The sequence below is a fragment of the Passer montanus genome, unplaced genomic scaffold, assembly GCF_014805655.1.
Source record: "Passer montanus isolate IOZ18808 unplaced genomic scaffold, ASM1480565v1 scaffold17, whole genome shotgun sequence".
Taxonomy (NCBI): Eukaryota; Metazoa; Chordata; class Aves; order Passeriformes; family Passeridae; genus Passer; species Passer montanus.
The window spans coordinates 2,481,126-2,493,923 of record NW_024364270.1 but is presented as its reverse complement, the minus strand read 5'-3'; the positions used below and the strand labels follow the sequence as shown (position 1 = coordinate 2,493,923).

At 36.3% G+C, this 12,798-nt stretch overlaps 1 protein-coding gene across 1 annotated transcript in view; it reads right to left on the bottom strand.

Moving 5' to 3' along the window:
* The window catches only part of CNOT2 (CCR4-NOT transcription complex subunit 2), an 84,674-nt gene that overhangs the window by 24,952 nt on the left and 46,924 nt on the right, over positions 1-12,798 (bottom strand). Inside the window, exon 2 of the mRNA XM_039703870.1 lies at positions 9,053-9,175. Within this exon, the coding sequence (XP_039559804.1) occupies positions 9,053-9,163 (111 nt within the window). The 5' untranslated portion in view covers positions 9,164-9,175. The remainder of the gene's footprint in view (positions 1-9,052; positions 9,176-12,798) is intronic.

Below are 12,798 nucleotides of genomic sequence, written 5' to 3'. Positions count from 1 at the left end.
GAAATAGAGACACTTGGGAGACAAGATTTCAAAAGCACACTTCCCCCCCACCCCAAGCTAATAAACTGATGTTCATTAAACACTGATAAAACAAGCTGACACAGTAGTTTTTAAGAAAGGAAAGATAAAGTAAAATGGTGAGGTTAAAAAAACAACATTCAAGTTTGACAAGTTGGAAAATCCTAGAACATGTTGCAAGGTGTGAAAAATTGTAAATCTATAGGAAAAAAATGAGAGACAGAAAGTCATAAGACACCTTTTGAGACGATGATAAAGGCACACAAGCTCAAAAATAAAAGCCAACACACCAGACACTGTACTAGAAACATCAGTCAAAAAGTACTACCAGCTTTGGGACAGATAAGCAAAACAGTTAAGCCAAAAAGGAATATCCCATAAGCACAGCTGCTGAGGAAATTAAAAAATTGCTGTGGTAGCATGTGATGTAATAAACAGATGATGGTACAGACCTCAGCATAAATGTTGATTGGGAGTAAAAAACCCCAATAATTAGAAAACCCCTAAAAGGCAATAGATTACTTTAAAGAGAGAAAAAAGAATCCCACCTCTTGTACAATGAGTACTACTTGATTTTTTAAATTCAATTAAAAGCAGTAGCAAATAATATTTATTGAATACTGCTTATTAGAAAGATGATTTTCTTTTGAAATATTGCAAAGTAGGTCACACCTACTGTGCCACTTACTTTTACATGAAAAGTTAATTGCAAAATTACTTGTAGAGAAATTTATAGAAAATTATAATAAAGGCCAAATGTTGAATTCAGTAAATCTGATAATTTAATGTCATAACACACTTAGAACATCAAAGATAACAAGCCTCAAGAAAAAAAAAAACATAAAATGAAAAAAAAAATCCTGTGGATCTGTTCCAGGCAGATCAAATGCAGCATTTCTCAAATCTTATGGACCAATAATATGCTGTATGGCTATCTCACTTATTTCATCTCTACTTTATTAAACATCTTTTTTCTATCATATCTAAGTAAGGAACAATTTAAAGTTGTCTTGTTTTTTTTATTATTTACATAAAATTTTGATCAACAACAAAAATTAAATTCAGCAAAACCTTAACCTCTATTACCAGAACCTTGACTTGCATTCAAAGCTTCTGAGTCACTATTATAGTCTACTCAAGCTTGGTCCACCAAAGATAATGAAGATCGAAGATGAATAGTATTAGTAGCACTAAAAACATTTCTTCTGGTATTTTGCAATCATTATTTCATCTGACTGGGCTACTTGCTACACAACACAGAATATATAACAACTTTCCGAGAGCATACTTGTAACTGTGATTGGAAGTCACTTGAACTTCTTTTTGTCTACAACAGCCAAAAGTCATAACCTTAATAAAAACCAAAGCAGACTTAGCCTTAAGGTGACTAAAGCCTCTTCCAGTTGCTAAGACCTATTAAGCTTTACCCAATTATGTTAGAATCTTAGGGAAAAACCACTCAGAATTATAGCTGTAACAACCTAAATAGATTTGTTAGTGGTTAACAGCCACAAAACCCAGCATGGGATTTCTTCTTCTATTCCAAAGTTGTATCACTGAACTAGGCAGATTTTTTTCCCTATTAGCTTTCCCTATGTTATTACGAGACAGAGGAAGCCTACGACTTGTTTCCCCTGGGACAGGGGGACTTCTGAGCTAAAAAGACCTTGTGTAACATGAAGGCTGCACTTCATTTTGCCAGGGTACAGGAAAGACCAACACTCATTACTGGCAGGGTGAAAGACTGAGTTCATAACACTCAAGATACGGACATCATTTTACTCACTAGTCTCAGACAGCGACAATGCAATTTTGATCATGGAAGATTATGCATCTAAACTCAAACCAACTGATGATCCAAGCAGATGGCCCAATTTTGTTGGACTGGTCCACACCAAGAATCAATAAGCTGCAAGGGGCTATCAGACAATTCCCTATCCCTAGTGCTGAGAGATTTTACTGTAACTGCTTTCACTACACTTTATCAGTTTACTGCAGTAAGTTCACTTGAGAGTGTCAACAAATCTAAAAAAAAAAAAAAACCAGCACCAAGAGAAATGCTTAAATTTGCCAGAACTGTGAAGAAAACCCTGCACTTTACAGCCCTCTCAGGAGCCTCCCTGAGAGCAGAGGGGTGGTGGGAGGGAGGTCCAGCAGCAGCGCTGGCCAGACAGTTCCCCCCAGCTCAGAGTGGGGACAGCTGCCTGCCACCACCACTGCCACCTTGGCACACAGCAGCAGGGTGGCACCAAGAAAACTTAGTAAAGCAATTCTGTGAAGGCTGCTACATTATGTAGTTACAGCCCAAAGCTACTTTCTTAAACTTGAAGCAAGCTGTAGCTAAAATATATTGATTTAGCACTACAAAGTCAACTCCTAGAAGCAAAATGTGTTAGAATAAGCAAGTTTGTGAGAAGTATCTGGGCTAATAAATGATGGGGTTCTCACAGATGCAAACATCAGCATAATTTTGTATTGAAACTATTTTATTTCTGGTATCTGCCATCTGTGCTGCACTATTTAATAACAACATCTGACCCACAGCCTCAAAAGGGGAAAGTGTTATACTGACGTAAAAACCAGTAGTAAAACAAGTCAACAAAAACCAGATAAAAATACTAGACTGGCAGTTTTTTAGTAGTGTTATTAGTCTTCCTCTTTATACCACCCTTTAATACAGCACTCACAACAGTACCATATCACAAGAAAGTATTTCCAAATCTCAATATAATAAATCAATGAAAATCTTGTATACATATATAAATACACGGTAATATCTGCCAGTGAAAATTATTACTGATGTAAATAATTTGTGAAATATAAACTCAAAGACAGTACTGTAAAATAAATGGAATTTTATTCAGTCTTTTGTATTTAATAATTTCTGGTCGGTTGTGATCTTCTGCCTCCAGCAGCACTTGGAGAGCACAAGGAGGTACGACCATACTTCTGATGGCAGCAATATCCCAAGATCTTAGAGACAGGATGTTACTTTTGAATGACAATGACATTATCACTGTGAGGTTAACATGGCTACCCAAGTAAAAATAAATTCTCCCTGTGGAGAGGCATTGTCTGATAGTAGAGTTTATCAATGAGCCAAATGACTACTGAAAGCTTATTGAAAGATGCTATAAGAAATGCCAAAGCAACTAAGAATTAGGAAAACAAAGCAAATATTTTATACCAATTAAATAATCAGCTACATACAAAAAAACCCAATTAAATAACCAGCTGCATACAAAAAAACCCAAAACCAAAACACCCACCATTGAGCCCATAAACCATCAATATTACAAAACAGCATGTTCAATGAAATGAGTTACTGGGTAAGAAACCATAACCTTCCCCTTCTAGAAAAGGCACACGATGTTATGCACGGAATTAATCTAGTTAAAGGCATCACTTCAAAAGCTAGAGCTGACATATAAAAATTATTATACAGTGTGAAGTGGAGATGCAGTAAAATAAAGCTTCTAGATGAAGCTAAGATGAAGAACAGAAATGTACAGAACATCTACCATAGCCATGAAATGATTCTATAAAAAGCCTAAATACAAACAGAATCATAACAAAAATTATACTACAGTCATCAACAGTGAAATTTATTTCCTTGCGACATAATTCCAAATTGTAAAGGGATGTGAATTAACTTACATTCAGATATATATTTTTCACACATATTTGCACATGTGTGAAACAGTATAAAATACTATTTTGTCTCTAAGCAAAATTAGTTTACAATGTATTGTCATATTTGATAAATCCATTTATGTGCAAATTCATAGGTCACACAGTAAAGAGTGCATTTTGTATTTGAAATTTTTTGTTCTTTCAGCATACTGTATAACTTTCTTATGAAAATGCACACTATAGGCAGAATGATGATAGGCTCTGAAAAGGAACTGCATTAAAATACAAAGTTCCTTCAAATGTTACTAGTTTCATTCCCTGCCAATCTTTCCAACTATTTTGCCACTTTTGCCACCATCAATTGCATTGCAATTTTCATACATTTTAAGTTAGTTTGTTTTCATTAGGGTTTTTTGTTTGTTTTGGGATTTTTGTTTTGGTTTTTTTTTTTTGGGGGGGGGAGGAGGTTCCTTTTGTTGGTTGTTTTTTTTAAAAAAAACCTTATAGTGTACTCAGTAATACATGCAAGGAATGTTTAATCAATCTTCTGGAAAGTGAAAAGTAACTCTGTTGCTTTGTAACTCACACTTCAAAGAGCAAAGCCTAAGTCATGTTCCACAAAGCAAGCAGGGCAAGCCAACTCACTATTCAGTCAGATGTACAAGAATGTTTACATGCAAAGTAATGCATGTGAAAATACTCATTTGCCATTTATAATTAAGACATTAATCTATTTATTTCTCAAAATAAACTTTAGGTTTTTTTCTCACTCCACAAATGGATCAAAACTATTCAGACAATTACAAGTTAGGTTAATGTACAGAATCTCTACTCAGTCAACCAGCATTACTGTGAATGCAACAACTGCTACAAGGGGGTTTCATGGGAATTCTTAAATACATACAATTCCATACAAAGCATCTGAAGTAAAATTATTACTAAGGCAAGAAAGATACTTTATGAAACATGATACCATAGGTTTCCTCAGAATCCTGAAATAATAGCATTAAAAAGCCAGCAATTCATCTGGATCAATGAAGTTCAGCAGCCTTTAAGTCAAAGTTGTCTCCAGAAAATTGATTAAACTCTTACACACCTAGTTTCTGAAACTTAGCAAGATTCTGGATCTCAACCAAAATGGCAAGCTAAACCTTCAGGGTTTCTCTTGTATAAGTACCACCTCCTTGTAAGGCCAAGTATTTCAAAACACAGTAAAAGTAAAGGTTCTATAAATCACTTTAATAGAATGACAGTAAAAGGCCTTTGACCACCCTTTGTTGCACCAGCACCACTGACATCTGCCTTTGTGCAACTGTCTCATGACAGAGGGATCCCTGAATTTCATCCACCACAGACATGCTTCAGCTCAGGATGGAAGAAAGCTCTGGAAAGCAGGCTTTCAGAATCAACAAACCCATCTTCCTGTCCTCAACATCCAGATCTGAGGACTTCCTAGTGCTAGGGAGTTAGACAAACAATTGCAATGAGACAAATCTAATCTTCAAGCTAAATCTCATCTGCCAAAACTAAAAACACAAATCAGAACTGTTACTACTACCTCACTGCAAGCATTTTACTGTCTGCTGAGCAAATGGAAAAGAAAATGAACAGTGAAGGACTAGACCAAGATTTGAAAAAAGTATTAACTGAAAACATCTCCTAAGTTTTCTGACTGGGTAGACCCTCATTAAAATGCATGTGTGTCTACTGCCAAGATTTATGACTACAAAACAACAGAAGATGCCTTTATCTTACACTCTCAAGTACATGTTTTCAGTGGGTTGGGTTACATCAGTCAAACCTTGTAGAGCCCTTCTTATAGTCTCATATATGAGAAATCAAAGAAGTGCAGACTGAACTGGTCCAATCTTTTCTCAAAGCTCATCTGCCTATTTGTTTTGTTCATTTAACAACTACAGTTTCAAAAGTACATGAGTTACATTCAAAAGCGTTGAGTTACCAATTTCTACCACTGTCACTCTATTCAAACAAAAATACATGTACCCATGTCCTGAAAATTATTTTACTGAGTGCACAGAGAACTCAATTAAGTTGATGAAATTAGCTACAAGTAAGTTCTGCAATTGTTTTGTGGGTGCCCAGTGCATCATCTTATCAATTTATATTAAAAGGATCTGACTTGCTGCCAGCAAAAAGTCACATCATTTTCTTAATCTGTTCCTTGTTCTGGAAGTACTGTAAAACACCTAATTTATTTGCCACAGGACTATTGACCTGGTTATAATGCACTGACCAAGTGCAGAAAGATTCACAGACAGAGCATTCATGCATATACTCTGTTCCTCTTCCCTACCTAGCACAGCAATCATGTGAAGATTCAAGTCAATGCAACTTATTGAGTAAAAAAAAAAAAAAAAAGGCATAAAATGGCTTGAACGAGATGTAATCTCATCTAAGGAACCTTAATTGTGGGCCTGAAATAACTTCTCCAATCAGTATCTGTATGATCTTGAAAGCACTTGTGCATGTGAGTAACAGGCAGCTTTTCCATTTCAATTACCATATTAGTCCTGTTTATCTACAACTGCTTTCTCTAATTAAAGAACAGGTAAATTAAAAGAAAAGTTTTATCTCTTAGCTACACTGAGGCTGAAATAAAAGTAACATGTCCAAAATTATTTGCTGCTAGTTCTTTCCCCCTATCAAAAGTCTTTGAAATTTAGGACAGGATTTAGCTTGACTTTACTGTAAAAATAAAGTGAAAAGTAAGTTTTTAAGTTTATACAAATACGCTTGCAGTAATAGCCTTTACTTTAAATTTTAGGAGGATTTCACCATTTCCTATGTTCCCTCATTCCTATACTCCTCAGCTTGGAGTATACATACACACGAGCAGCAACTTTCAAAATCAGAATCAGTAAAACTTGAACAGAAGGAAAACCAGAAACACCTAGCTATATCCAGTATAAGGGTAAATAATAAATAAGCTTTAGCTCTTGCTGAAAAGCAGGATTTAGGGAGGCTGTTCACAGAAGCTTCCACCAAAACCATTCTATTTCAGTTGGAAGAACTCTAGAAGATAAATGAAGCCTAAATGAAGCACTCTGGATTCGAAACCATTCTATTTCAGTTGGAAGAACTCTGGATTCATAAGTACATATCATACACTGGAGAGAAAAAGATTTTACATTTCTCTAATTTTTTTATAGGTCAGTTGCAAAAGCCTGCAACATTAATTTTATCTGCTTTCAGTAAAGATATAAATGAAGCTGAAAATGAAAAAAGAGAAATAACTTAAATTGCAGTAAAATTGCACCTTGTTTAGATAATATAAGAGTAATTTGCTTCTTTCCCCAATATTTGTTCTGCCTTCATTTTATTCCCATAGCAGATGTGAAGACAGAAAAGATTCAAAGTGCTTCAAGATCTAGAATGCTGGAATTTTCCCCCCAGGTGTTCATAAAACTGGATCTAGGTTTTGAACATTGGTCTTTATTAGCTTACTTGGAAAAAGTTTTGAGCAATTTTATTTTAGCCTGTCAATACTGTTATCTAAACAAGAGTAAACATACTTATTTCACTTTCATATATAACATTTTTAGCTGAATTCTAGTTGAAAGACTATTTGAAAACATGGTTATTTTCAATAGGCAAAGGTTTACAAAGCTGTGAAAGAAGGTGGAAACTAAGAGAATGTAACAACCTTTCCAAGCCTCCTTATCTACTATGAGCCAAGTAAAACAGCAAATGGAACATGTAATACACAATATGCATTTAGCTATTACCTGAATGATCCATGGTGTACAGTTAATATTATTGCCATAAATTCATTTATATAAATGTATAAAAAAATTAGAATAGGATTTAACAGTTTACAATTTCATAAGCATAAACTCAAAGTTGTAATGGTCAATAGTGAAGCTACAGGACTTGGAAAACCTTAAAATAATTTGGAAATAAAATTTTAAAAAGCTTTTGCAAATCCACTCTTCCATTTCCTGTTGGAATGACATCATTCTTCTGTCAACTACAGCAGGCTTCTATGCCTCATTTTGGCCACTTCTCCCACAAGCCTTCAAGATTTCTCATTTGTCATTCCTGTTGTATGGAACACCCACCTGAAGTGCCATTCTAAGATCCACTTCTGCAACTCTACCTACAGAAAAAGTAGGCAACTAAAACATTCCTTCACTGTGTCAACAATGTGCCAAGCCATCAGCTTTCACAGTGTACGCTGTGCAGCATAACATTTATCTCACTTTACCTCTCTTATTACACCACTATGATTTTACCCTCAGTGCATCAAATCTAAAAGTAGGGATTTCATGTAAAATCACTTTGGAGAAATTCTGTCTATTGTTTTTGAGTGCTACTTGCACAATCATAAATATTCCATTGTGCCTACACGCATCTGTGGTACATGTACACATGTAATCCACATAAAGAGAAAAGAGCAGCCCATTTAGTTTTACACTGTACTACATTTTAATCCTTTGCTGGCTCTTATCAATTTATGAAACTGAATTGGATAGCTGCATTTATATTTTATTTTCTTTTTGTTTCATTGTCTGAAAAGGCCTTCTACTCTCTAAACCTAATTCCTTCTCTTTGAAAATCTAAATTAAAATTCAGCTAAGAGTCTAGGAAATGCTTCTGTTGACACAGGTCAAGGTCTATCAAGACTATGTTCACAACTGCTATTAACCATATTTCTGGATAGTCTTGGAGGCAGACTTGAAGCATTTTCACCTTTTTTAAAATTTGAACAGAACTGTTTTTTTTATTAGGAAGAATATGTTGCCTACACATATTAAATGCAAGCCTGCCATGAGATGATATTATTGACCTGCAAGTGATATGAACTTCAAGTCACACTTCAAGTCCTCCGTGTATTTCTTCATGCCACTCCATATAAAAGTGAAATACTTTACTGCCTAATATATTTGTCTTTGGTAAGAAGCACCAGAGCTTCAGTAATGTCAATGAAGTTCTAACATACAATTTGTCATTAATGAGGGGGGAAAATGTTTAGGATTACTAGTTTTGTAACTGTGTGGCATTCCAAATAGGAAAAATACCAAACTTAAATTACTTCAGCAAACTAACTGCACAAAGCATTTGCAGGAACTAAAAATGGCTGAAGATATAAAACACAAAACCACAACAAAAAACCTGCAGACATTGCACAGAAGCACAAGATATAATCAATAACTCAATTTAAATTACAAATAAAGTGCTTCAAGATGAAGAAAAAAAGGCAAAAAATCAACACTGGCAAGCATGTGGCTGAAGTTTACATGACTAAATTCACTGAAATTAAAGCACTTGTCACTGGAAATGTACAGCTTAAAGCTAAATGAAGCCCTTCCTCACATACATTTCACATACTTGAAACTATCTCAGTATTGAAAGGAGAAAAAAATAAGCTTATTCAACTTACATCTTTTTCTGACCGATGTGGGAACATCGATGATTGGCTGTAGTACATGTTCTCATCATGGTAGTCACCATCAACCCCCTCTACAAACTTCTTCCTTGAAGCACCAAACATGCTGTTTGTCACCTAAATAAGAAGAAAATTTATTATAGATCATATATTATTTGATTTGCTACATAGTTGATACATATTTTAAATATATATCTATGGAAGCATGGTTAAAAACCCATCTCTAAATATCTGAAAATTCCTCTTAAAAATACTTTCCATATATTGCCAGTGCAATGGTTCTTTCAAGAGGGATTTTCATGTGACATAAACTCATATTCCAGAAACAACTGGGGTGGGGAAAGGGGACATATTTTCATTTTTTGGAAAGGTGTTATGTTTATTTTTTGAGCTCCATGACCTTATACCCAAGCTCATGTAAAACTATAACACATCAGAAAATAAAAGAGCAAACTTCCCTAGTTTTCCTCTCCTCACGTAAATATTCAGCCTAAAAGGAAATAATTAAAAATATTCTTTAGAGCTCAGTCACCTTAAAAGATATAGCAAAAATAGAAGAGAGAAGAAAAAAAGAAAGCTCTGCAAAATCTTCCAAGTCTCATCATCAGAACTTGGAAAACCAGCTTTCCACTTGACCCCACTCAGATCCATCACTAAGTAAGAGAAGGTTGAGCTTAACCACACTCAACAACCTCATCACAGACTGGCAAAGTTACTGCACACAGCCCACAGAAACCCACCAGATTTTATTTTACCCTTGCTCCCAGAATCGCCCATGCACACAGTGCTGCTAAGTCAGGAAATGGAAACCAGAGAAACAGCAGCCACACAGCTGGTCACAGAACCTTAATTCATTAGAAAATTCAATCCTGCAGCAAGGTCACACAATGTCACCAAAGCATCTTCTGCACACAGTGCGTTCCTGACTTCCATTTCATCACCTGACTATGAAGCTCTAGGCCAGCACAGTGTGCACTAACCAAGCCCTGTTTTAACCACCCAGGTTAATGTTCAAACCAGAGAAGTGGCACATGCAGGTCAGCACAGAGCAACTTCTCTGTTTCTTGTACCATATGGAGAGAGTGCAATCCAACAGGGTGATAATCAACCCTGAGATACTGCCCTACATAACTTATCTTCACAAGGATCTTTATCATCTTGAAAGGTAAGGAAGCTAAGGTACTTATGAAATGCTCTGAACCTTAAATTTACTATCTTCACTACAGCATTAGACAAACTTGAAAAACATAGAATTTTAAGCTTCTTTTTTTAAAAAAGCAGTCAGTCTGCACTATCTTAGGCTCATGCTTGAAACTGAAATTTCAAAATATTTATTTTGGTTTGCTGCATGAAGAGTTACTTTCAGCCAGAAATCCTCTTGACAGAAATCCCCGCTGACACAAAATTACTGTGATATTCCTCACAGTATGGCTTATTCAAATTTTACCTTTACTGATGAAGATTTCCAGTCAGTATTTAAATAACATGGCTGCTCCTAGACTGGTATCAATTAAACCCCATGATTTCAAAGTCACAGTACTTTTCATTAACAGTAGTCAACACCTGGGATGCATGTGATACAGCTATACTCGACGGAATGATCTCAAAACATTTGGCTAAACAAGTCTACTGCAGTACTCCTACAAGAGCATTTCAGATATTCAGACCACTGATACGCCTGAACAAATGTAAATCTGTTACAAATATGTGAAGGATGGCACGTAAAGGTACTGCATACCTTCCCCAGATGAAACTTGTCTCTTATGTTTTTCACAAAATCTGTGCAAATGTAAGGCCCCAAGTGCTAGAATGCAATCAGCTGACTTTCACACTTATAGTGAAGCTTTCATTACACTGTAAGCATATCCCACTGTGTTAATCCCCTTACAATGCAATTATCACCTACCAGATGGGATGGAGCATTTAACAGGCTAAGGGGATTATCTTGTCCTTTGCTCTGCCTCAGAAAAGTGCAGAGAGATGAGCAGTTGCCTTTAACTGCAGTAAAAAGGATAGTGAAATGCTTTGGCAAAGCTATCTTCAGCAATGAAGAGAAGCTGGAGTCTCACCCAACTACCACTCCTAAGAAGCAGAAAAGAAGCTTCTCACAAGTCTCAAAGAATTCTTTGGTACTCCTTTAACAATACCTGGGATAACCCACATAACCTTCTCTTGTAATTTGCCACAAAACCTTCTCTTGTGATACATCACCAGAATAACAACTGAATTATAACAGAAAGCAAGTCACTGATGCATATGTAGTACTGTACTAATGAATTAAGAAACCCTGAGCTACAATACAGGAGCTATACAAGGGGCAAAAACTATTGTCTTTGACCCAGCAGATCTTGATCTGCTTATTTCTGCAAAGGTTTACACGTGGCTGGCTACGTATGCACTGTAAAGATTTCTGAGTCAATGGGTCCAAGCTCTCAAAATATATGTCTATAGCTGCTGCAATAAAGTTAGTATGTCCAAATATACTTTTTCTACTGAAAAATTGAAAGAGATTTTAAATTCTCCACCAAATTCAAACTTTCTGAAATACTATTTTCTATACTGAAAATCATAAATGACAGTGGCCCAAAAATCTAATCGAGACTATTCCCTGAAGACTGATGAAGTACAATAATACTAATATGGAGTCAGACATGGGCATGATTATAAAGAAAGAAAAAAAGAAAACTTCTAATAATTAGATAAATATTTATTTTTTTAATTGGAAATCCACATTTCTACGTGACACCTAACAGAACTTTGCTGATGAACTCCAGAGAAAACAGAGCAGGCTGCAGCTGTAGGGGAACAGGGGAAGGCTGAGGAGCCTGCAGTGCTACCCAGCTGCATCACTGCACCCAACTACCCTGAAGACCTCCGAAGACTTTTTGCTGACACTTCCTCAGAACAGCATTTTTGTATGTGATTTTGTGTTGTTCAGAGCTGCCAAGTGAAGCAGTCGCATGCAGTGCTCAAGCTGCCCAAACTCCCACTGAGGGAAGTGGCACAGGCACTGGAGGGCATTCTGGCAACCGCCTGCACCCCTAACAGGATTCCACTGCACTAGAAAGAGCTGTCACCTGTTCTTAGGGTGAACCACAGCACAGAACACAACAGAGAAATGTGCTGGTACAATTCACACCACTATTCAGGCCTGTCACAAAACTAATAGCACAGTAACATGCAGCAAGCTGCTAAAAACCAGTAACAGAAAGAGCAGGAACTAGGATTAGAGACTTAAACTGCAGCTGCTGTAGCCAGGTTGCTTACTTTGTGCTCATTCTGAAGCTAAAACCAGTAGGCAATTTATCTACTTCCCAATAGTCACCGGTGACAGTAAACGGCTGGCAGACTTCTGATCAGAGCACTTATCCCCATGCAGACTTTTATATTACAGCAGGTTTATGCAATGACAGTGTCATACTGTTGCCAGGTTAGCAGCAGGCACCTTCCAATCCTTGTTAACTTATTCCAGTATTCACTAACACGCTCATTAGTCACTCATGCTACAAGCATATGCACAGATATTGGAAAAACATTGTTGTGGTACTCTTTGTAAAAGGTGTGAGAATAACTGGGTCTGTGCCAAATGCAGGCAGATCTGCAAATGGAACTTAGTTGCTTATTTCCTAGGACAAAAAGCCACTGGGAAACCTCATACAGAGACTGCAGCTCACTTTTCACAGACTGACAGATCACTGCCCAATCAGCTATGAAAGTAAATACAGCAAAGTTCATGAAGC